Source organism: Passer montanus, unplaced genomic scaffold (assembly GCF_014805655.1).
Source record: "Passer montanus isolate IOZ18808 unplaced genomic scaffold, ASM1480565v1 scaffold15, whole genome shotgun sequence".
NCBI classification, from domain to species: Eukaryota; Metazoa; Chordata; class Aves; order Passeriformes; family Passeridae; genus Passer; species Passer montanus.
The window spans coordinates 11,927,872-11,951,499 of record NW_024362051.1 but is presented as its reverse complement, the minus strand read 5'-3'; the positions used below and the strand labels follow the sequence as shown (position 1 = coordinate 11,951,499).

The window sequence follows — 23,628 nt, the reverse complement described above, 5'->3', positions numbered from 1 at the left end:
GCAGCGCTCGGCCGCCTCCCGGCGGGCTTTGCGCGCGGTGCCGCCCCTGCCGCCCTCCGGGCCGGGCGGGGAAGATGGCGGCGGGGCCGGGGAGTGAGTGCGGGGCTGGGCGGGAAACGCGGCGGGGAGCGAGCGGCGGTGGGGCTGGGGAGGAGAAGGGGCAGGGGAATGGCCCGGGGAGAACGGAGCGGTTCCGGAGGACCCTCCCGGAAAGAGCCAGCGGGGGCGCGGGGCGGGGCCAATGGATCCCGTCAGGGGCGGGGCCGAAGAGTCCGGGAGGGGCGGGGCCATTCTGTGGGCCGCGGGTTCGGGTCCCGCTGTGGCCGGCGCTGCCGCCGCGGGTTCGAGTCCCGCTGTGGCCGGGCGCGGCCCCCGCACACTCCTGCCCTGTCCCGCAGAGCACAAGCTGCTGAGCGCCGGCCCCACCGAGCCCTGGTCCATCCGCGAGAAGCTCTGCCTGGCCTCCTCCGTCATGCGCAGCGGCGACCAGAACTGGTACGGGCGCGGGCAGGGCGGGCGGCGGTGCTGGAGAGGGGGTTTGGACAAGGACGTGGGGTGTCAGGATAGGGGGAATGGCTTCAGACTCAGAGAGGGTTTGGTTGGAAAATGGGGAAAAGTTCTTTACTGTGAGGCTGGTGAGGCACTGCAGTGGTTGTCCAGAGAAGCTGTGGCTGCCCATCCCTGGAAGTGTCCATGGGCAGGTTGGACGGGGCTGGGAGCAGCCTGGGATGGGGGAAGATGTCCCTGCCCATGGCAGGGGGTTGATCTTTAAGGTCCTTCCCGACCCATTCTATGATTTTGTGTTCATAATTAGATGAGGTGAGTTGTGGACTACAGAGATTTTTGGTAACAGATTAGGGCTGGGAGCAGCCTGGGATGGGGGAAGATGTCCCTGCCCATGGCAGGGGGTTGGAGCAAGATGATCTTTAAGGTCCTTCCCAACCTGTTCTATGATTCTGTGTTCATAATTAGACGAGGTGAGTTGTGAACAGAGATTTTTGGTAACAGATTCCTGAGCCTATAGCTCTGTTTTACTGTATTTTTCTGCTTCCTAAAGTAATGGTTTTGTGGAAATGTAATCACATAACCAGATGCAAGAAACTTGCTTTTCAAAGCAAAGGAGTAAAATTACTGTTCATTAGAAGCAGGTAGATATTTTTGTGACTTGGAGAACTCCTTGGTGAGTTTATCATGTTTAGCAGGGTTATTCAATAATGCAAAGAGAGGTTTTCATCTTTTGTTTGGGGGAGAAGGTAACCTGATGGTGACTTGCCATTTCCCTCCCACAGGGTCTCAGTCAGCAGAGCCATCAAACCTTTTGCAGAGCCAGGACGCCCACCTGACTGGTTTTCCCAAAAGGTAAGACACTGACACTTGAATCTTGGACACCAAATCTCTGCACAATCAGAAAAGCCATATTGAGGATGAATTTAGGATTAATTGTTCCATGCTTTATCCAGTACACAGTTACTGAGTAAGGCTAATTAAAGAGATCCTTCACCAGGCATGTGGTTGAGCTGTGAAATTCCTTGCCTTGGGAATTTGTGGATGTCCATGTATTTTGGTGTGCCCTGCTGTTTGGGCAAGCTAACCATCCTCTGACTTCCTTTGTTTCTTCTCAGCACTGTGCATCTCAGTACTCAGAGCTCTTGGAGACCACGGAGACCCCGAAGTGAGTACCAAGTCTGACCCCAGCACAGCTACAGCAGCTGAGGGGACTCCCTCTTAACAGTTTTCTTATCAGTGTTGTCACTACAGCTCTGTGATATGGGTTATTTACTGCTCCTAATTCCAGGCATTTTGTCTGGGGACTTAACACAATATTAACTTAAAGATATAAAAGTAATATTTGTGTGCAACTGGTTTGTTTGTAAATGATCTTCAGCACTAGAGTTGCAAAATTAAATGGCTTAGTAGAGTTAGTGAAGAAAAAAATAGATGTTTCTTCCTGGGGAGAAAAGAATTCTCTCTTGAAGTGGAAGGATTATTTTCAGGTTGAGAATTTTTGGTGGACTTGCATCTTTGATCTGTTCCTGAAGACTTTAACACTGCGTGAATTAGCAAAAATTTGCCGATGAGATTGTTTGAACATTGTGCTGTCCAACATAATTAAATGCAATTGGAGGAAGTTGATTTTTTTTTTTTCGCATGAGCATGTCATGAATGACAGAAAGCAGCCATTTATGAAAGAGGAACTGAGTTTTCTTGTGGTTTTTGTCTGAGCTTTTCTTTTCTCTTGTTCTGTAGAAGAAAACGTGGTGAGAAGGGAGAAGTTGTGGAGACAGTGGAAGATGTTATTGTGCGGAAACTGACTGCAGAGCGGGTCGAGGAGCTGAAGAAAATTATTAAAGAAACACAGGAAAAATACAGGTACATAACAGAGGTTTTAAAATGTTGCACACCTGAGAGTCCTGTCCTCAAAAAGTAGTCCAAGTGGGATGGTGACTGGGGTGAAAATGCTGCTTAAGGTGTCCGGTTCAGTGATCAAAATGTAACAAGATTTTATGATTACAGGCAGCTCAAGAAAGATGCAGAGCTGATCCAGGCTGGACACATGGATAACAGACTGGAGGAGCTGTGCAATGAGATTATGATGTGGGTTATTCCATTATTTTTTCTGAGATTGTAGTTTCCTGACACTCTGACCACAGCAGTGGTTTGATGTCTGGAGATAACAGGGTGGGCATCAATAAAACTCATTTTGAAGGGAGAATTAAGGGGAACTGAGACACCCTGTGACATCAGGTTTTTGTTCTGTGTACAGAAAGAAAAAAATGGAAGAGGAGGAGGCAGAAGTGAAGAGGAAGGCTACAGATGCTGCTTATCAGGGTAAGCTGGAAATGAGGTGCCTTCATTTTCCTCAGACGCATGCATAAATTCATAAGAACACTTAGAAAATACTGAAGTCTTGTTAAGACCTGCAGGAGGAATTCCTTGACCCTAGAGTTGGAGAGAGAGGCTATATTCTCTTTCCAGCACTGTATTTGTGACAGGGTAAAAGGCAGAGGCTTCTGGAAAAGGAATAAAATCTTCAGGAAAGGAGTATCCAAGGGAAAGCAGGATTTGTAAGGAGCTCTGTGTTAGAATGTCAGGCTTTCCACACCTTTAGTTTCCCCTGGTCACTGAAGATAAGGGGAAGAAACTTTTATTCTGAATGTTTAGTTCTTCATAACTCTTGGGGCATTGAATTAGATGCTGGGAGGTGGTGAATCCCCAGCTGCTAGAGAAACCCACAGCTGGAGTGCATTACCCAAAGTCACGATGGAGTCACAGAATCTCACTGCAGTTTGTGCTCTCTTGCAGCTCGCCAGGCCATTAAGAACCCGCCTCGGAGGCTCACGGGGGTGATGGTCCGTTCTCCTGCAGGCTCCACCTCCCCGGGCGGGGATTATTCCCTGGGAGACCTGGCCCAGCCCGCCGGGGACGAGGCCAGTCCCGGGGTAAGATCCTGCTCTGGGCAGGAGGGAGAGCCCAGCTTGGGATGTGGGGCTCTGCAGCCAGCACAGAGGAGGGGCTGGGGAGAAGCCCTTGCCTTGCTTTGCAGACTCAGGTGCTGTAGTGTGGTTGTGACAGTGCTGATCAAGATCCATGTCCTCTTCCCTGTCTGTGGTGATCCAGTGCCTGGATCAAAGGCCGTGTAGGGGCATCAGTGGGTTGGCCAGGCAGGCTGTGAGTGCCTGGGAAGTGGCTCTGCAGGGCAGGGAAAGGGTGAAAGCAATGCCTGGAGCAGGGGCAGCGAGTGAATGGAGTAGGTGTCTGTGGTGTGCTGGATCAATGCTCTTGGGGGAAGCAGCAAGCGGGGCTGGTCCGTGTGGTGGAGTGTGGCTTTGAACAGTGTGGTTTTTCTCTTTCTCAGGTCACGCCAGGGACATTGCCCAGCACCCCAGTTGCCTCCTTCATTGGAATCCCTGACACCCCTCCAGGCTCTGCTCCCCTGGATGCCCCCATGACCCCAGTCACTGATGATTCACCCCAGAAAAAGATGCTAGGACAAAAAGCAACTCCGCCTCCTTCCCCTCTGCTCTCAGAGCTGCTGAAGAAGGGCAGTCTCCTGCCCACAAGCCCCAGGCTGGTATGGAGCTCTCTGCTCATATATGCAAGCACACAAACAATTTGCTCCAGGCTTTCCCACTGAAAAAGGGGAATCTGCAAAGAATTTTTAAAAATGTGCAGTTTTGTGAGAGTCCCAGCAGAAGTGATAATCTGAGAGGTATAAATACCCCTGTGAGCTGCAGAGGTGAGCCCCTTTCCCAGCAGGACTGCAGGGCTCGTGCAGCACGTAGCACTGGCTGTCCCCTCAGTCATAAGGAGTTGGAGTTGCAGGGTTTGCTAGGGGAAAGAGTTCTCCTCAGGGAAGGGAACCTGTCAGTCAGCATCATCCCCATCAGCCTCCGTGGTGTTCCTGGTGATCCCTACACTGGGCTCACAATTCTTTACACCTTGTCAGGAAAGCATGTTTCAGTATTTTTAATGTGTACAGGAGTAGGGAATCCTTGGATGGTATTTATGACCTGTACAGAAGTGCTTCAGTTTTCTCCTAATTGTAGACAGTTACTAGACTCACTGTGATGAGAACCCACTTGTGGTGTTAGTGACCTGGGAAGTCTTAGGAGATGCTGACACTGTTCAGAGCCCAGTCTGAAAGCAGCCATCAGCCTGCTTGTGACACAGATTCCCTGGGTTAGTGCTTGTGTGATGGAGCAGGTGTGTTGCTGTTGACTTTTTTCTTCATAGTAGCCAGATTTAGGGTTTTTTCTATTTGTTAGCTCGGGTAAATGTTCCATGGATTTTGTGTTTGCAGGATGTAACGTAAAGTGGAGCAGGGAAAGGTAATGGCTGTGGAAGGCTGAGTTTTCCTTGTAGGAACAGGACTGGTTCCATCTGTTTCAAGGTCCATTGTAGGTTCACTGTGTGACCTTGATCAAGTTACTTCCCATCTTGGTACATCTGCTTCCCTCAACTCAAAATGAAGGATATTTCTGTGCCATCTCAGGGTCTAGAGAGACTCGTATGTGTAAAGGATTGTGAGGTCCTTGAACAGAACTGTGAGAGAGCAAATGATGCACTTGGCCTCCCCACAAAGGAGGGTAGCACTGCAGCTGTGTTACAGCTGAAGAGCAGCAACAGTTTCACACTGTCCTGTTCTGCACTTGTGTGAGGGGCCTCAGGCAGGGGCTAGCCTGAATAAAAACTACAGGAGAAATGCTGGGACACCAGATGCTGGTCCTGTTCATGGAGGTGCACATCTGGCAGAGAATCACTGGTGTGGTGGTATCTCCAGGAACTTGAGTCTCATCCTCCTTTGACAGGTCGGTGAAAACGAAATGGCAGTGGCTTCTGGTCACATGAACAGCTCTGGAGTGCTGCTGGAGGTAGGAAGTGTCCTTCCAGTGCTGCACAGTGGGGAAATGCAGTCAGCACCTGGTGCTGTCCCTGCATCTCCAGCTGCTTCAGGTAACTCGGGCCTCTCCCTGTACACTTCTCCCTTAAGATGTACCTTCAGACTGTTCTGTGGATTTTCCTGGGGGAAAGATGATGTTTACCTGGCTGGTTTGGGGGCTTCTCTATCATTTGTATTCCTATTTCCCTGTTCATACCACCCCTACTTTTTAAGAAGATCCTAATCCTTAAAAGAATGACTGAAAGAATTCAGTTTGATCCACTCCTGATCCATGCAGTCTGGTTTTCTGGGTTTGACACTGGCTAATACCGGGCATCTGAGTTTAGAAAGAAAGGGTTTGTTCACGGGGAGTTGGGGAAAAAATGGTCCAGATCTGATCCCCAGTAAAATTCCATAAAAATAATCTTGCTTTCCTTATTCACATGTGGGTTTTTAAGACCTGTTAGCTTGGTCCAGACAGTTCAGTAAATTCAGACCGGAAGTTCCAGCTAAGATGAATGGCAACCTTTGCTGTAAGAGGAATTCTCCAGGAAAAACCTGCAAGGAAATCCCCTCTGCTCCCTCCCAGCTCCTGTGACGACTGTTTGTCTTGGCTTACCTTGTGTGGCTCTCTCAGCACTGTTTTGCAGATTTCCCATAATTGTTTTGGGATGAGCCTTTGGAAGGGCATCTCTGTGCATGTGTGGCTTAGTCTGTCCATCCCTCACAGTGGGTGCAGTGTTCTGTAGCTGCATGATTCTGCCTCAGACTGCACACACAACCGGAGTCGTGCATTTTTTGGTGCAAGTTCTCTGTACAGCTTTTGGGACTCTTTATAGGTATCTCTGTCTTTCACCAGAAGAAGCCACCAGACAGTGAAGAGCCCAGTGGTGGCTTTGTGGAACTTCAGTGGTGGCTGCTTCTTGCTCATGTGCTTTTCCCTTTTGCTCTCTGTTAGGTGCTCCTACGCTTTCCCGGCTTTTAGAAGCTGGCCCTGCACAGTTCACCTCACCTCTTGCTTCCTTCTCCGCTGTTGCCAGCGAGCCTCCAGCTAAGCTCCTGCCACCCCCCGTAGAGCCTGTGTCCCAGGCCACTATTGTCATGATGCCCACGCTGTCAGCACCAGCCGTTGTGCCTCCAGCTGCAGCTGCAGAAGGCGTAGCCACAGGTGCGTTCCTGACCACGCACTCAGAGCTCGCGTCCTGCTGGAGAGCAGAACTTCCCCTGGGATCAGCGCCCTGCCAGCTCTCAGCTGGGCTTTGTCGCCTCAGACTCGCCATCCTGGCCAAAAAGGATGGTTATGGCTGGGTTCTGGAGCAAACAGATGGTTTTAAACAGGGTGTGCTGGGTGTGGGTGGGGGTGCTGGTGGTTTGCTGGACTGCGGTTCAAGGGTTGGAATCTCACTTTGGCTCTCCTGTGGGAAAGCAAATCTGTATTGGTCTTTTATTGATCTAAGCTGTGGTGGGGTGGATGGGCCTGGGATTCTTGTGGTTGGTCTTGGTCTTACCCACTGCAGTGTTGGTTTATGTGGGGGCTTCTCCAGCTTGGTCTCTGACTGTCCCTCTCGTCCTTGTGCAGTGAGCCAGCCAGAAGCCTGTGTTTCCATGGAGGCAGTGTCTGATTCCCACACTGTGACAGTGTCCATGGACAGCAGTGAAATATCAATGATCATTGATTCCATCAAGAAAGAGTGCCTGGGTTCTGGGGCTGGCAGCACTGCAGGATCTTCCAAAGATCACTGCATGGATGGGAAAGAAGATCTGGATTTGGCTGAAAAAATGGATATTGCAGTGTCCTATACGGGGGAAGAGCTGGACTTTGATACGGTTGGAAATATTATAGCCATCATTGAGGACAAGGTAAATGGGGAAAGCAGAGTCCCTTTTGCTCCACATTCTGTTGGGTTAATCTCAAATGATTGCTGTTCACCAGTTTAGTTTAAACAAGTAAGAAATAACTATTCCAGAATGCACCATCATTTTCCAGATCAACAGGAAAGGACACCACAGCTGCCTATCTGACACTGGTGCTCCTTTTCAGAGTACAAAAAGAAATGTCCTTATTCCTTGGAGGGTAGGGTTTGGGTCATGTCTCTGGCAGACAGCTGAGCACTTGTCCCAGAGTCCTTTCCAGGAGTGCCATATTTCTGAAACTGAAGCTTCAGGAGAAACTCACAGGGAGTGATACAAATCTGGCTGAAAAAAGGCAACTTTGTTAACAGAGTAGACTGGGATTTCCACAATTGTCTCAGTACCAAATAACATGAACTTTTCTTTAATCTCTTTCTGATCTGGGCCTGCACTGCTGTGTGTTTGTTTTGACAATAAAGGTAGATGACCACCCTGAAGTCCTGGATGCAGCAGTTGTTGAAGCTGCTCTGTCTTCTTTCTGCGAAGACACCGATGACCCTCAGACCCTTCCTGGCCCCTGGGAACATTCAATTCGTCAGGAGCATGAGAAACAGGCCCAGATGCCACAAGTGTCTGTGACTGTGAAGCAGGAGAGACTGGAGTGTGAGGAGCCAGAGGCAAAGGGAATCCGAGACCTGATGGGCATCAGTGAGCTGGGGCCAGAAATAAAGACTGAACTTGCAGAGCAGGACCAGAGTCAGCTGGGCCCTGAAGAAACCATACCAGCATCTGCAAGAGTGACAGAAACTCCAGAGCTTAGAAACCAGGAGATAGAAGAAGATCAAAGAGCAGCTGTAACATCAGGAGAGACTTCTGAAATCAAAATAGAGTCGTCCCAGGGAGAAGATGCAGTGCTCAATCCAGTGAAGACAGAGGTATGTGGTCACAGAGGCTGCCTGGAACTGGTGGGGAAAGAGAGGAGCAGTTGTGGCAGGTAGGAGCAAAGTTTAGAGGAAGGATGAGTGCTGGGTTGAAGTGACCCTTCAGTGAATGTGACTGACTGTTTTCCTGGGAGTCAGGCTGCTGATGTGCAGAGCAGCTCTGCTGTAGGCAGTACCTTTGTGTATCTCCCCCCACCCATGTGCAGAATTGCTGCTGGGAAGGTGCTCAGTGAACCTCATTGCCTGGAGTTAGGTTAGGGTGAGTGAGATGTGCCCACACCTTCACCGAAGTAAGCTGACACAAACATCTAGATTTGTGCATTTCTCTTCCCTCCAGACCCCACCTGATGATGATTCATCCCCTCCACAAGTCCCAAATGTGAGTGAAGACTCCTCACAGGCTGATGTTCAGCACAAATTTGAGCTGTCAGGTAACTTAATTCAGCTAGGAAATCTTTTACATGCAACATTATTAGCTGGATAGTTGTTAGTTATCTGGTTCAGTTTTTTTGGGGAGGAGGGAGAAAAGATACCTGTAGGAACAGTGGTAATTACTGCAGGACAGTAGGCGTTGGTGCAGGAGCTTTTGTAGGAAAGGCTGCTTGGGAGAATCAATCTTTCTGCATTTCTTTCTTTCACAGAATCAATGAAGGAGGAGGCCCAAGCCCTGTTTAGGAGTCAAATGAAGGTAATTCCCTGTTGGTTTTAGTCATCTTGAGTTAATTAGCAGCATCTTGCTGCTGCTGTCTGCTGAAAGGCAAAGCTTGTGTTCAGCTTTCTGCACTTTGAGCAGTCTGCAGCTGAAGGGGAGATGGCTTCAGAATGCAAAGGTGTTCATGTATGTGCTTCTGGGTCTGTGGGGACAAGCAGGGCAGGCTGGAGAGACTGGGATTTTGTGGAAGTGCCTGTACAGTTGTCAGCAGCCTCACAAGAAAATCACTTTACTCACAGAACCACAGTTGCTTCGGAGGCGCTGAGTGGCTGCTGTAGCCGTGCCAGCTGATGGACTCTGTGTTTCAGGATGGGCAGGGTGAGGAGGACGATGAGGACGGTGCCAGCGAGGCTGCCAGTCTGGAGGAACCCAAAGAAGAAGACCAGGGGGAGGGGTATCTCTCAGAGATGGACAACGAGCCCCCCGTGAGCGAGAGCGACGACGGCTTCAGCGTCCACAACGCGCCGCTGCAGTCGCACGCGCTCGCCGACTCCATCCCCAGCAGCCCGGCCTCCTCGCAGTTGTGAGTGTCAGGGCACACAGGCCCTGCAGCATTCCCCTTTCTGGCTTGCTGAGTGGGTCCTGAGGGAGAATTTGTTGATGATTTGTTTGGGTCTTGCTTCCAAGGGCAAGTGTGCAGACAGCACTCCAGTACCGGCTCGCACTTTTTCCGTCTGTCTTTGGCGTGGATTAGCATGGGCATGTCAAGGACAAAACAAACCATGAGTTTTGTGCTCTGAGGCAGTGATCAGACTCCTGAAGGAATTATGTTCTTCTCTTCCCAGCTCAGTGTGCAGTGAGGACCAGGAAGCAATACAGGCTCAGAAGATCTGGAAGAAAGCCATCATGCTGGTTTGGAGAGCAGCAGCTAATCACAGGTGAGTTTGATGTCTTGGCAGAAAGAAGTGACTAATTCTAGACAAGTCTCCACTCTCCCATCTCAGGCTTATCTCTCCTGGGAGATGATGAGTCATATTGTTACAGACAAATGAACAGGAGAGCATGAAACAAATATTTACCAGCAAGGACAGGCACTGAGTGGACTCTTTTTTTCTTTTTTCTGCAGGTATGCCAATGTCTTCTTACAGCCTGTGACTGATGACATAGCACCAGGCTACCACAGCATCGTGCAGAGGTGAGTCTCAGCAGCCTTCTGTCATCAGAACTCTGTATGTTTGCATATTTGTAGGGATTTCTGGCAGGAACAATGTCATTTTTGCCTGCTGTGTGGATTTGGAAAAGTGCTCTTTTTCTGACATGATTCAGTCAGAAGCAGGTTTCCCCAAGAACAGTCATCACCAGTAACAGGCATGTCTGCACAGTCCTGACTTTGAGTGAAGTACACTGACTTACACAGAACATTTTATCAGTAAGGTAAAACTGATCTGTTTCTCTCAGTTTCTATCCAAGAGTAGGATTTAACCTTTGGAATTCCTGGAAGCTGTTCTTTAATCAGTATTTTTTACTGTCCCAGATGGTGGACTTTTCTGGAAGAATTACCAGAATCACCTGCTAGCTGCTGAAATCTCTTGTAAACAGTTCAAGCTCAGTGGCTCCTTAGTTTTTCTTGTCAGTGGTGCCTGGAGAAGGCAGATGCCTCTCCTGAGAGATCTCTAAGGCTGTTGTTACTGTTCCAGGTAACTGCTGGACACCTTGGGTCTTCTGACCCAGGCCTTGTACTGGGGAGCACAGCCCATGGGGGAGAACCTGTTCAGCTAAATAAAATAGACACTGTAACCAAACACATTACAGACCCAGGGCTGTTTCCAAGGGAGATGGGAAAGAGTTAAGCATTTCTGTTGCAATTTTGCCTGCATTTCTTTCACAGGCCAATGGATTTATCTACCATCAAAAAGAACATTGAGAACGGGCTGATCCGAACCACAGCCGAGTTCCAGCGCGACATTATGCTGATGTTTCAGAATGCAGTGATGTACAACAGCTCTGACCATGACGTGTACCACATGGCTGTGGAGATGCAGAGAGATGTCCTGGAGCAGATCCAGGTAAAGTACTGAGCTGAGGCCAGTGCAGGACAGAGCATCTGCCTTGGTCCATAGGTGTGGCTGTACCACAGTTTCCCTCCCGGTGTGTTTGAATGCAGTGGGTCCTGTCCTTCCCTGCTTCTCTCTCATGGTAGCTCAGGTGTTTGTGTTGAACTAGATTGTGGGTGAGCTAAAAAAAACAGCAAAATTTTTTATATGTTCATCCCTGACCAATTTCAAATGTAATTTCCTTCAGGGAAATGCTTAGCCAGCAAGAACCAGGGTGTGGCTCAGGAACGGTGAATGACAGGGGACGCGACAGCTTCTCAGGGTGGCTGTGCTGGTTTGTGTTGATACAAAGTGCACATGAAACTGCCCTGTGAATTTATGCTATTTAAAATATCCTTTGAAGCAGAATATCCCAGCTGGCAGGGCTGACTTTGAATTGGGGTTTTGTAGTTCCTCAGGACTTGTGGCTTCTGAGGTAAATTGGGGAACTTATTCTGAGCAGCACACAAGGAACTGAAACTGCCTCTGACCCAATCATTCCCAGCCTGTGGTCTGTGATAGGTAACTGACATGCACTTACTGAGCTTGTTTTGCCTGACAATCTTAAGAGAGTGTGGTTTCCTTGCAGCAATTTCTGGCCACACAACTGATGATGCAAACATCAGAGTCAGGGATCAGTGCAAAGAGCCTGCGGGGGCGAGACTCCACTCGCAAGCAGGATGCTTCAGAGAAGGTGAGAATGCTGCACCCTCTGCGAGGGCACTTGGGATCTTCTAAAGAATCCCAAGATACTGCATGAAGCTCCCACACCAAGGAGGCAAACGTTCCCACACCAGCATCTTCATGTGAACAACTTTTCTTTAAATGTGTCTGTTGGTTAGATTTCAGTTCTGGAACTGTACAGCATGCCAGAGGCAGGGCTCATGAGTTTTTTCTGTAATCCAAATATTTCTATTAGCTGTTTTTAAAAACAGGTGATAAAAAACTGTAGGAAAATGAGCAGAGTATTGGAATAGGTGTGAATACTCTCAGGCACATGGTGTGCCTCTTTGGGATGGGCCTGCAGGGCAGGGAGCTGGACTCAGTGATCCTTGTGGTTCCCCTCCAGCTCCACAGAGTCTGTGATTCTATGGTATGGCAGAAAGGTGAAGGGAATTGCCATATCCTTCACTTTCTAGTCAGGTTTTTAGAGCTAGAGAATCAGTCACTTCTGGTTGGTTTGCTGTGTAAAATACACCAGAGAACCATTGAATTCCACACTGATCTAAGCAATGAAGGTTTGTGATGTTTTCTTCTATAAAGACACATGCAAACTTGATGAAGTGATCTCAGGTACTCTGGTGCACACAACACTGTGACAGCAGGGGCTGCCTGCTTAGTTCTAGTGACAGCTGCACTGAGCAGGAATTGTTTGGTAGACCAGGAAAACTTGCTGTGGCTGTGGAGGGAATATCCCTTTCCTGGCATTCTGGCTCTCGCAGTATCCCTCTTTTTGTCTGTTTTTATGTTCCTGCTGCATAAGACTGACGCCCTGCAGGAAGGGGAGTGGGGCACATGTTCCTCTATGCTCATGTGTGGGCTCAGTGCTTCTGTGTGGTGTGTGCATTTCCGTAGCTGATGCCTGATAAGTCCTTCTGTTTGGCCTTTTAACAGGACAGTGTCCCAATGGGCTCTCCTGCCTTCCTTCTCTCTCTCTTTGTAAGTATTGAAAGGCTCCAGCAGGTTCTGCAGTACTGCTGCCAGGTGCTCTGCTCCTTGTCTGGGTGATCACTGCACTGTCACAGCATCCTTAGCACTGCAGCAGGGTGTGTTTGACTTGGGGGCTGCACCACTGTGAGCTGAGAAGAGAAATTTCAGTCCCTTACTCTCAAAATGGGTGAGCGGGTGGGGCTTCACTCTTTTCTTCTGGTTCCAAGTGTTTTTGTTTTGTCATCTGCTTTTGCTTTTTTCCATGACTTCTCTCCTGCTTTCTTTCCATGTAAGTGGGAAGACAAACCAAGTGGTGCAGTCCTGTAGTTCCTGCATCTCTCATGTTTATACAGCTGCCCCTTCCACACGTCCGAGGCAGTACAAAAGGTCTTGGGAGAGTGAGGAGTCAGCTGTGTGTCCTTTATCTGTTCCTGGTTCAGAAAGCAAATAAGACTCTGCAGAAATATCTTGCTCTGTGCCCGTGATGATCTGGAAGTGTTTGGAAAAATATTCCCTCTGGGAAACCCCAAGTCTCTGAGTTACTGTGAGGAGAGAGAGGAGGAAGATGGAGAGCTGTGCTTATCTCTCACATGTGTCTAAAGACAAAGGAGTACTCCAGGAGAGGCAGCAGATCAGCCAGAGAGAGGATCAGAGGAAGCTCTCAGCTCACCTTCTGCTCGTGGAAAGGAGCTGTGTTGAGGAACTAGGGAGCTAGTGCCAGGGTCACTCAGCTGGAGGAGCACTTCCCATAGGGATCAGCTGATCAGGTAGGTTAGTCAGCAGTTTTCCTTTTCCCACCTTAAACTAAAATCTGCTGCTTAGGGGGAAGCCTGCACTGTCCAGGCTCCAAAAGCATCTGTCTGGGCCAGAGGTGTTGCCTGTCTGTGCCCTGGCTCCAGCAGTGCAGAGATGCTGCCAAGCCCAACACCCTGCTGTGTCCAGATCCAGCTTTAGGTAGGTCTGCAGGCAGGCCTTGGCAGGGACAGCTTCCCTTTCTCCTGATGGGAAGGCATGAAAAGTTGTTGCCAGATACAGAATTCCCTCTGTCCCTCCCTCCCTGCCTCCCTCCGTTCCTGCGGGGTTGTGTAACTCTGTTTGTTTGCCTTGTGAGCAGGACGGAGGCACCAGAGGGCGGCGCTGCGCCATCGAGGCAGACATGAAGATGAAGAAATGATGCTGCAGACACAAAATCCCAGCAGAATCCCAGGCATCCGGAGCTGGAGTGTGAGCAGACAGCTCTTAACAGCTGCTGGAGGAGGAAAAGCTGCAGGTCCATTTCTGGGACCTGGTTCACCACCTTCGCTTGCCCTTCTGGAAAGCAGTGTCTTGTCAGAATGTGTAACCCAAAGAAACTTCCCTAGAGGGGAAGAGCAGCCCCCCTGCCTGTTTTAGGGCAGTTGTCTTGGGCTTCATCAGTGTTCTGGTGTTAGCTAGCAGCTGGTGGCTCGTACGTACTGTAATGTGAAGTGTACAGATTTTTACTAGTGCTGTGTAAATGTGATGTATATTAAAATCTGGGAACAAACCCGTGTGCAGTGTACTGAGCATCACAGCTCTGCAGGGAGGAGCCCTGTGGTACCAGCCTGGATCCCCACCTGGACTACCTGCAAATACAATTCTTTTCCAGTTCTCCCTATAGCACACATGCATGGCAGAGCTCTGATGTTAGAGACAATCCATAAATCACAGGAATGCTGCACAGTGCTTGCATGGAGAGGAAGATTCCCTGCTTGAGTGAGTGAGGATACAGCATCGCTGTGGTGACACTGGAGGTCAAACCTTGAGAAGTTAAATTCTGCAGTCTTGTTGGAGCTTTCCTTAGGAGAAAATGCATTGAAAAGGACTTGACATTATTTCCCCAGAGATCTGTGGAGGCTGCACTAGTCAGAGTGAAAAGCTGTGATCCCAGCAGCCGTAGGCAGGATTTCCAGTACCTGGTTTCACATCTGAGCTTGTGCCCTGTTTCTACTGGGAATTGCAGTCCTTTTCCTCAGCAGCATGAAGGTTTAAGTTCTCTGCGAGAATTTCCAAGTCACTTTTTCTGCTCGTATGACCTGAGATGAAACTTGCATGTTTTCTGCCCACACAACCTTTCATGGGGGAAAAGAAAACAACAGAATGACACCATCCTTGATTGCTGCAGCAGCTGGGAGTGCTCTGCCCTCCGTGCAGCACATCCAGGGTGCAGCTTTCTGGTAGACAGGTTTCAGGAAACTGAGTCACTGGGATTAAGACCAGAGGCATTGTTCCCTTATCCAGTAAGAGTTCTCAATTTTCACAAGTTCAGTGTTGAAGTTGGCCGTGCCTGCTGTGTCAAGTCCTGTGTATTGCTGAGGTGAATTTTCACCAAGAGTCACCTTACTGATGTGGAAATGCTGAAACTGCCTTGCTTTGGTGATTGGTTAATTGTCTTTGGCTGCTAAACCCGGGAGCAAACTTCTGGTTTGAATTTTTATTGTTCTCAGTTCATAGCACAAAAAGTTACAGAGATCTTTGTCTTTCATGCATTTTATGGAGTGATTTCAGTTAGGGACAAACATTTTAGCACTGCCTGTTGTGACAAGACAAGGTGATGGTTCTGAACTAAAAGAGTCTATTTAGAGTGGATGAAGATTTTTTTTTTTTACAGTGAGGGTGGGGAGGCCCTGGCACAGGTTACCCAGAGAAGCTGTGGATGCCCCATCCCTGAAGTGTTGGAGGCCAAGTTGGACGAGGCTCTGAGCAGCTTGGAATTGTGGAAGGTGTCCCTGCCCATGGCAGGGGGCAGGACCCAGTCAGCCTTTAAAGGTCCCTCCCAACCCAACCTGTTCCACGATTCTAAGTTGGAAAGAACCTCTGTGCATTCCCTTACTTCATTCAGCTGCTCAGAGCAGCGCCAGCTTCAAATATTTACCTTACACCCAGTCAGAGTTTCCTGTGGTGCAACTTGTCATCCCTGTCTCCTGTCACTTTGGGCTCTGAGAAGAGTCTGGCTCCATCTCTAACACCTCTGCCCTGCCACTGTCTCTGCTGTAAATATGAAGGTGCAGCACAGGAGAAAACCTTTCTCAGAGCCTCTGGTGACTTGCTTTCATCACAGCAAGCATTGCTGTTCCTTCCTACCCTTGGTTTCTTTTCCTAACCAGGTATTTTTCTCTCAGACTTTTCTCTAGTCCCATGACATTTTAATAGTCTTTAGTGATGTTTAAGAGCTTTAAAATTCCAAGACAGGATTTTCTCTATGGAGCCTCATTCCCTCTTTCCCAATTCATCATCTTGTGCTCTGACTACTTACTAATTCTCTTCTTCCTAATACTTTGTTCTAATCTGTCTGGTACAGAGCTGATGTTTTACTGTGCTGCATCTCCCAGCACCCACCCTTTTACAGACAGATAAAACTGTCACCCCTTTCTGGTTTTCTTCTTAAATGACAGCTTCCATAGCATAGGCTTGGTCACGTTATATTTAAGCTGCTTTAGAGCTCACAAATGAATCCCAGTGGGTTCTAAGGTTTATTCACTCTCTCAAATTGTTCTAAAATCTCCCCTGTTGACATTTTAATTAGATATCATCTCTCAGACCCATCCCAAGAGAAGGTCTCATGTGAGCTCCTCTGTGGCAACTGCTGATAATGATGATTAATTTGGTTTTTCCAACTGGCCCTATTTTCCACTGAGATGTTTGGCACTGATCATGTGTCATCCCCACTGATCATCTGGCAGCTCTCTGCTTCTGATGTTTTTGATGAAGTTTTTTGGTTTTATTTGCTTTTGTGTCTTTAGCAAATTGTTCTCTTTTTCCTTTTTTTTGCCTACTTTATGTGGATTCTACATTTCATTTATTAGAGTTGAGGCTTTTATCATTTTTCTTGTTTTGACATGTAAGTTCTTTTTAAAGGCTGTCTTTTTGATTTTTAACAGCTTTTACCCAGAACAGCAAGGGTTGTGCAGTGTCTGATCTCTGCAAAGTGAACTAAAACTTTCCAATTTGAGAGAGGTTCTTTGCTAGTGACTTACGTAGCCAACATAATTAAGAACTGTCAGGCAATTCTTAATTAAAAGTTCAAGTCTGTGTCATTTTGTCCGGAATTGGTGCAGAGCTGAGCTGTCTGTGATTATTTCACTCATCATGTCTTGCACTGTTCTCTGTTCTGCTCTCTGGCATCTTGAGTCTTCCAGGATTTGGTAAAACTGAACATAAGGCTGAAGATCTCTTTAATCTCATGCCCAAGTTCCCAGGACTTCCTGATTTTCAGCATTTGTCCCTCTGGAGCACAGAAGGATGATCACAAGTGATCAGATCACCCCAGGCTGAGGCTTTTTGTGCCTCTGCTTGTGGCAGCTCTGCTGAGGCTGCAGGAGAGAGCTCCAGGCACAGGTTTCTCCTCAGATGGAATCTCAGTTTGCCCAACTCCCTCACCTGGAAGCTGAGAGCAGGTAATGTTATCTCCTACCTCATCAAATTTCATCTGACGTGAACTTTGAAAGAGGTTTCAGAAGGACAGGCTTTCAGATCCAAACTCTGCTTGCAAGTTCACAAAATAAGCAAAGCAGTTTTCTCATCCCAGACCCAGTGGATTCTGTGTTTCTCCCAGTTATGCACCATAAGCTGAATTTGGAGCTGTGCTAGCAGTCCTGAGAACAGAAAAGACAATCAGTGAGAAATGTGCTTGTGTAAAACTCTGAAAAAATTAGGTTGTACGTAATTAACTGAAGACTATAAAGACAGTGTTAATTAATGCATAGAATTCTCCATAGGTGCAGCATCCAGGCAGCTCCATTCAGTGGCAAGATGAGGATTTTGTGATATCCTTTACTGTAGTACTGTGGCTCTGCAATCATTTCCCCAGGCTTAGAGGACTCAGAATGCACTTATGCAGTAGAAGACATTTAGGTGTGGACTAATGAACAGAGATGAAATTATTCGTTTCTTTCTTCTTAAGAGAATGCAAACTTTTATTTTCTGCAGTGGATGGAACCGTGCCTGTTGGTGTGTGACCATGTTGTTATAATTGTTCTGGCTCGGGTACATGAGATATCCCCGTCCAGATAAATCACACCTGTCACTTTCAAAACTCTGTCTGTAAGGGTTGGAGTAAGTTATCTCCAGTATAAAAAGTTCTCAGGGGGCAGCAAGTGGAATTTCAGTGAGTTGTCCTTGGAGTCACCAGTTGTTCCCAACACTCAGCAGCTGGGGAGCCCCAGCAGGACTCAGTCTGAGCTTGCTGGCTGCCTTCAGCACCTGAAATATGGAGCATCACAAAGCCACATGCTCCCAGACAGCTCAGCATGCCCTGAGCAGTGACCCACTGACCAGGGCAGGGAGAGAGCTCAGAAAAGGCAGCAGAAAACCTGAAATCCAGTTTCTGTGCAGCAGCAGTTTGTGTAGCAGAGCTGCAGCCCTGCCATGTGCTGTGAGGTGAAGGCTGCTCACCTCAGAGTCCTTCCCATGCTGTGGCCCTCCAAGGGTGTCAAGAAATGAGCTGGGCTTGGCAGTTCTGGAGCAGGGTACAAAGAAATTGCTGTATTTTCATTGTTTGCAGATGGGCCATGCCTGGAAGTCTGAGATGGAATCTCCCATCAAGTCAGAGAACAGTGATTTCCAGTCTCTTCCTGACTGGGATTCAAGCTTGGAGCTGGATGTGATGAGCTGGAGAAACACTGAAGAGGAGGCCATGGGGAAGCCAGAGGGGAGCAGCCAAGAGGCAGACCATGAGATGGAGCTGAGTGAGCCTCTTGGGAAGGATGATAGTGAGGATAACCACGAGGCAGAGAAGCCATGTGAAAACGACAGTCCTCTCCAGGTCCTCTTGGAGGTAGGGCTGGTTGGATTACAGGAAGGTGGGCAGAAAAGTTCAGACCTTCCTGAAACAATGGGGTTTTCAGGCCTGCACCATCCATACCAACAGAAACAGTCTGGGGCACAGCAGAAGCTCTGGGCTCACTTTCTCCCCAGCCCAAGCCCAGCTTTTCCTCCCATTTGGAGCTCCCACTGCACCCAAGCAGCTGCTTTGCCAAAACACAGCTCACCCTTAAGCACAGAAATGTCATGAACTGACACTGTAATAACAACACAGGGCTTCATCAGATTTTGCAAGGATTCCTAAAAATGGAAAGGCGTTCGTGAGCGATTGCAAAAATAGCATCTCTGCTGTTTACTTCTTCTCCCTTTTGCCTTCACAATTTTTAGTAATAAATCACTGTCTTGCAGGTAACCCAGATGTTGGAATCTTTCTGCATTGGCAGCACAGAGTCATCCCAGACTCTGTGGGATTATTGTGGCTCGGGGAAGCAGAGTGATGGGGAGGAAGTGAGGAGCCAGGAAAAGACCACAGGAACAGCAGCCTCAGGAGCAGAGGAAAGTCAGCTGCACATCCTGGCAGAAGATGAGGAAGAAAACTTCCTGGGAAGAGAGGTAGGAGAGTGGTGGTCCTGAAAGAGTCTCTAACCCTGGGTGAGAGATGTGACAGTGAAGGAAACCAGCTCTAGAAGAGATGGGGACCCCAGGGTCTGAGAGGGGAGACAAAATACATGAGGAGCACAGAAAAAATGTCTGAGGGAAGGGTGTTTTTTATGTATGGCTGTGTATCTTTATAAACAGGAAGCTTGTTACAGATGAAACCCTCAGATGTGAGTTGGAGGAATTGCTCCTTGGCAGTGTAAAGGTGACTCATGAGAGCTGGCAGGCTGCTCTCAGGTTTAAGGCAAGGTTGGAATTCTTGCCTGGTTCTAATTGCTGTGTTTTGCAGCACAGCTTGGCTGGTTTCAGGCCCACGTGGCTGTGCCAGCAATAACCATCTGCCCCTGGGGACTGTCATGTCTTAGAAGCAGGCACTGTCTAGCCTGGCTTTGCATCAGTCCTGTGTTTGGGGGCTGTGGCTCCCACCAGCCTGCTGGGTGTTCTGGGAAAGCAGCACAGAATGGAGGAACAGGGCCATTTTTCCATACTTGTTCTCTTGCAAACTCAGGACACTGGAGACAAATAACCCCCAGGATTTACCTGTTCAGCCAGGACAGTGTATTCCCAGCAGTCACTCTGCTCTCAACTGCTGTTACTCCCAGCAGCTCCCTCTCAGTTCTCCCAGTGGTCACAGCCAAACACAGTGTCCACTTTCTTCCTGAGAAGTCTGCTCATGCTTCAGATCTGTTGAGGATTCTGAGGTGCTCCTGCATGAAATCCCTCTGAGCATTTTACTGGCAAAGCACTACAGCAACAGCACCACTCTCCTTCCTGGCTGAGTCTATTCCCTGTCATTTTAACGTGGGAGTTTGTGAGGAAACAACCTTGTTGAACTCCGGGGGTTCCTGCTATCTGTATCTGCAGCTTTACCAAGCCTGAGGCAGTCTTACCTCAGCTCCTGATTGCCTTCTCTACATCCATGACTCTTCCCAGAGAGCAGACACAACACTGGGCACCACTCAGCTGCACAGGGTTTGTGTCAGCCAGGGGTGGATGTCATCCAAGAGATCACACACAGCTCCTGCTGGGAAGGTCTGAGTGAGGTCAAACAGCATCCTCTGAGTAACAGAGCAGGCGAGCTCCCAGCTGAGCCTGGATGCAGCAAAGGGATATGCAGCAGGCTGGCTTCTAGATGAAGGATTCAGGTAATGTGCTGCCATTTTAGATGTGTCCTCTGTGCTTTTCAGGAAGAGACTGACGACACACCTGGAGAACCTCCTTCAGATGAGCTGCACTCACCAGAGATGAGTGCTCAGGCCCTGGATCAAGATGACAGTGACAGCACCTCTGCAGCCTCAGTGCTGGACTCCACAGGCTCTCCCAACGTGCACCTGTAAGTGGCTGGTTCTGCACTCTTGCAAATGCAGCAGAACAGAGTCATTTCCCTTGTCACACAAGAGAACAAGTGCGTGGCACAGCTCACATCCAGGGAGGTGAGATAGCCAAGCAGAGCAGGGGGGAAGGAGGTAACTTGTGCCAGCTCTGGATTTGCTGGTATTGTAGGGCATTGATCCTAAGGTGAAGTGAGAAGAGTAGAGATTAAACAAGAGATTAAATGGAAAATACATGTTTTATGTTTTCTCAAGTCAAACAGGCCTGGTGTGAGCTGCACATCAGGCTCTGTCAGGCCATGCACAGCCCAGCATTACCAGCCCCTCTGAGCAGGTGCAGGTGTGTCAGTCACATGCAGGCTCTGCCACCTGTGTGTTAACTTGGAACTTTAAAAAGAAAAACGTGGGATTTTGGGAAGAGAAACTTCATTAAAACCACCTCAGTAAAGTTCTGAACTGCAGAGTAGCTTGATGTTTTTCTATCCAGTCTGGTTCTGTTCCTTATCTCAGCTTTGCTTTTACCTCTTGTCCTGCATCTTCCTGCACTCTGGATGTTCAGTTGTGCATTTTGGTGCAGAACACTCCCACCATCACACTCAGAGGCTTTTTGTAGCTTCATCCACCTGGATGTGGTGGGAGCCAGCAGAATTGTCACCTCCTACTTTGTCTCGAGTGTGATATCTGGCAGTATCTTCACTCCACAGGCTGCAGCCAAGCTGGAATAACCCCCTCCAGCACCTGATCCTCAAAAAAAAGCTCCTGTCCATCTGGAGGATGATAGCCAGCCACAGGTATGTGAGAGCAGAGGGCTGCACCAGCATGTCCTGAACACGCTGCCCCGAGTCCCAGCTCCTGTGTCACCTGTCCCAGCTCCTGTGTCACCTGTCCCAGCTCCTGTGTCACCTGTCCCAGTCCTCCCCTCCCGGGGCTGGCCTGTCTCTCCAGGACTTTGCTTTGGGAACAGCTGCCTGCTGCAGAGCTGGAGAGAACACTGCATATTGATTTCCTCTGCTTAATGTGGCAGAGCCCAAATGCTGCTTCCCACACAGCTGGCACAACACTGGCTGTGCCTCAGGGCCAGCAGGGAGAGGCAAGCCCTGCTCCATGTTTTTGGTGCAGGGGCAGGCAGAGAACATTCCTTGTCCTTGTCCCTGTAGGTTCAGCAGCCCGTTCCTGAAGCCAGTGTCAGAGAAACAAGCCCCTGGATACAGGGATGTGGTAAAGAGGTGAGTTTGTGGAGGAAGTGCTCACTGGCTGATTGCTCTCGGGTTGTTTTCTGTCTTCTCTGGTTTCCAAAGGGCCAGTGGGATGGTTTCCTTCCTCCTTTTCCAGAGTTTGGCTGTCGCCAGCATCTCCCACTGATTCCTTTCAGTAATTCCCTTCTGGGTAATTAGAACCTGGAAGCTTGCACTGACTCTGGAGCTGGTGGGAATTGTGCCTGCCCTGTGCTGGCTCATTGCAGGGACAGTCCCTGGGCAGGGGATCCAGGCCCTGCAGCTCAGCAGTCCCTTCTCCCCGTGCCTGGAATGTGCCTCAGGAGATGCCCCCTCCTCACCCGCTGCGAGCGCCCCAGATGTTTCACTCTCAGCACAGAAGTGGGTCACAAGAATATTTCCCAGAGAGATTAACGGCATTTTTTCAGAGCTGAATCATGTTCTATTCTGGTCACAGCTGTCCTCTCTGCAGCCATTCATTTTCCCATTCTGTCAAAGTAAGGGAAGTAATATTTATTCCCTATCATGTTCCCCTTACCAGCACTGCTATTTTTGCTGGTGGCACCATTCGATCTTTAGGGGGTTTAATAGATACCTATTTTAGTAACTTTTCTTTCTCCACTAAGACCTGGACTGACTTCCTGAAGACTAATTACTGCTTGCCTTCTCTGGAGCTCAGCATCCCATTTTTTCCAGAGGTGACTGCTAATGACCTGCCAAGTTGATTGGATAGCAAGTGTCGCATTGGCTGAACTCACTTTTGTCTGGCTCAGAAGAAAAGCCTTTCTCACTCCCCCCTGTGTGTCTTAAGCAATAAAATTGATTGAAAATAGCTGTGCTTTCAGGGCCACCCTGAAATGAGAACAAGCACACTCGTGCAGATCCCAAAGGATGCCAGGCCCTGGGTTGCAGTTTCATTCTTCTTCTCTCTGTCTTTTGTAGGCCCATGGATTTAAGCAGCATAAAGAGGAGGCTGTCAAAGGGACACATTCAGTCCGTGATGCAGTTCCAGTGTGACCTGATGCTCATGTTCCAGAACGCTGTGATGTACAACAGCTCCGACCACCACGTGTTCCACGTGGCTGTGGAGATGCAGCGAGAGGTCCTGGAGCAGCTGCAGGTCTTGGCTGAAGCCCTCCTGTTGTCCAGGGACAGGCTGGAGTGAGGCAGAAGGTAACCAGCCCTGCCTGAGGCCTCTCTCAGCTGGAGCAGCGTTGTCTCCGTGGGTCAGGGCATCTCCTGGGCTCGGGGATGTGCTGCCATGATCTTGTTATCCCCCGTGCTGGCTGCTGGGTTGATGGGTTCATTCAGAGCAGTTTTTGGGAGGGTACCACGTTGGAAGCCTCCATTGTTTTTGGGAAAAGCAGCGCTGTAGCCGTGCAGGGAGTTCCCTGGGATGAAGAGCAAGGGAGGGAATGCTGTGTGTGGCCGGGCGGATGCGGCAGGCACGGCCCTGAGGGCGGCTGGCTGCACTCCGGGCACGGCAGCGTTCCCACCTCCAGGTTCTTGTGCTGTTGTGTTGGGTCGGGTGCGTCCAGCGTTACCCGCACTGACCACACCCAATAAAGGCCCGTGTTGGAGCTTGCCCCGGCCTGCCTGCGACTGGGACTGGGACCGCAACTGGAACTGGGATCGCGACTGGGGCTGGGAGGGTCCAGAACTGGGACCGGGACTGGAACTGGGGCTGGGACTAGGAGAGGTCCAGAACTGGAACTGGAACTGGGGCCGGCTCCAGAACTGGAGCTGGGACCGTGACTGGGACTGGGAGGGGTTCAGAACTGGGACTGGGACCGCAACTAGAACTGGGTTTGGCTCCAGAACTGGGGCTGGGACCATGACTGGAACTGGGGCTGGCTCCAGAACTGGGACCGGTACCGGGACTGGGACCGGTACTGGGAGAGGTCCAGAACTGGAAATGGAACTGTGGCCGGCTCCAGAACTGGGGCTGGGACCGTGACTGGGACCGGGAGGGGTTCGGAACTGGAACTGGGGCCGCGACTGGAACTGGGACTGGGAGAGGTCCAGAACTGGAACTGGGGCCGGCTCCAAAGCTGGGACCGGCGCCGGGAAACGCTGGA

The 23,628-nt window shown here is 49.4% G+C and overlaps 1 protein-coding gene across 4 annotated transcripts; it reads left to right on the top strand.

The window, feature by feature from the left end:
* Positions 1-7: 7 nt before the first annotated feature.
* Positions 8-23,135, top strand: BRD8 (bromodomain containing 8). 4 transcript variants are annotated; one of them, XM_039701127.1, is made up of 27 exons: positions 8-93; positions 399-495; positions 1,290-1,359; positions 1,623-1,672; positions 2,248-2,370; positions 2,515-2,595; positions 2,765-2,829; positions 3,304-3,440; positions 3,857-4,072; positions 5,310-5,454; positions 6,339-6,548; positions 6,960-7,240; positions 7,711-8,166; positions 8,510-8,603; positions 8,814-8,860; positions 9,193-9,407; positions 9,670-9,762; positions 9,951-10,019; positions 10,713-10,890; positions 11,507-11,611; positions 12,532-12,576; positions 18,089-18,361; positions 18,757-18,960; positions 20,193-20,338; positions 21,041-21,127; positions 21,494-21,562; positions 22,493-23,135. In XM_039701127.1, exons 1-27 carry the CDS (start codon positions 75-77, stop codon positions 22,713-22,715), a joined length of 3,798 nt encoding a protein of 1,265 aa, XP_039557061.1. In that variant the 5' UTR covers positions 8-74; the 3' UTR covers positions 22,716-23,135. The 4 variants fall into 4 exon arrangements, with proteins under 4 accessions (XP_039557061.1, XP_039557064.1, XP_039557063.1 ...); XM_039701130.1 differs by lacking the exon at positions 3,857-4,072; XM_039701129.1 differs by lacking the exon at positions 6,339-6,548.
* The last annotated feature ends 493 nt before the right edge of the window (positions 23,136-23,628 follow it).

What these genes read in the sequence shown, in the direction of transcription:
- BRD8 (XM_039701127.1), top strand. An exon ending in TGTTTAGGAGTCAAATGAAG is followed by an intron (nt 8,861 to 9,192) that starts GTAATTCCCTGT and finishes TCTGTGTTTCAG; the next exon opens with GATGGGCAGGGTGAGGAGGA. An exon ending in AAAACTTCCTGGGAAGAGAG is followed by an intron (nt 18,961 to 20,192) that starts GTAGGAGAGTGG and finishes TGTGCTTTTCAG; the next exon opens with GAAGAGACTGACGACACACC.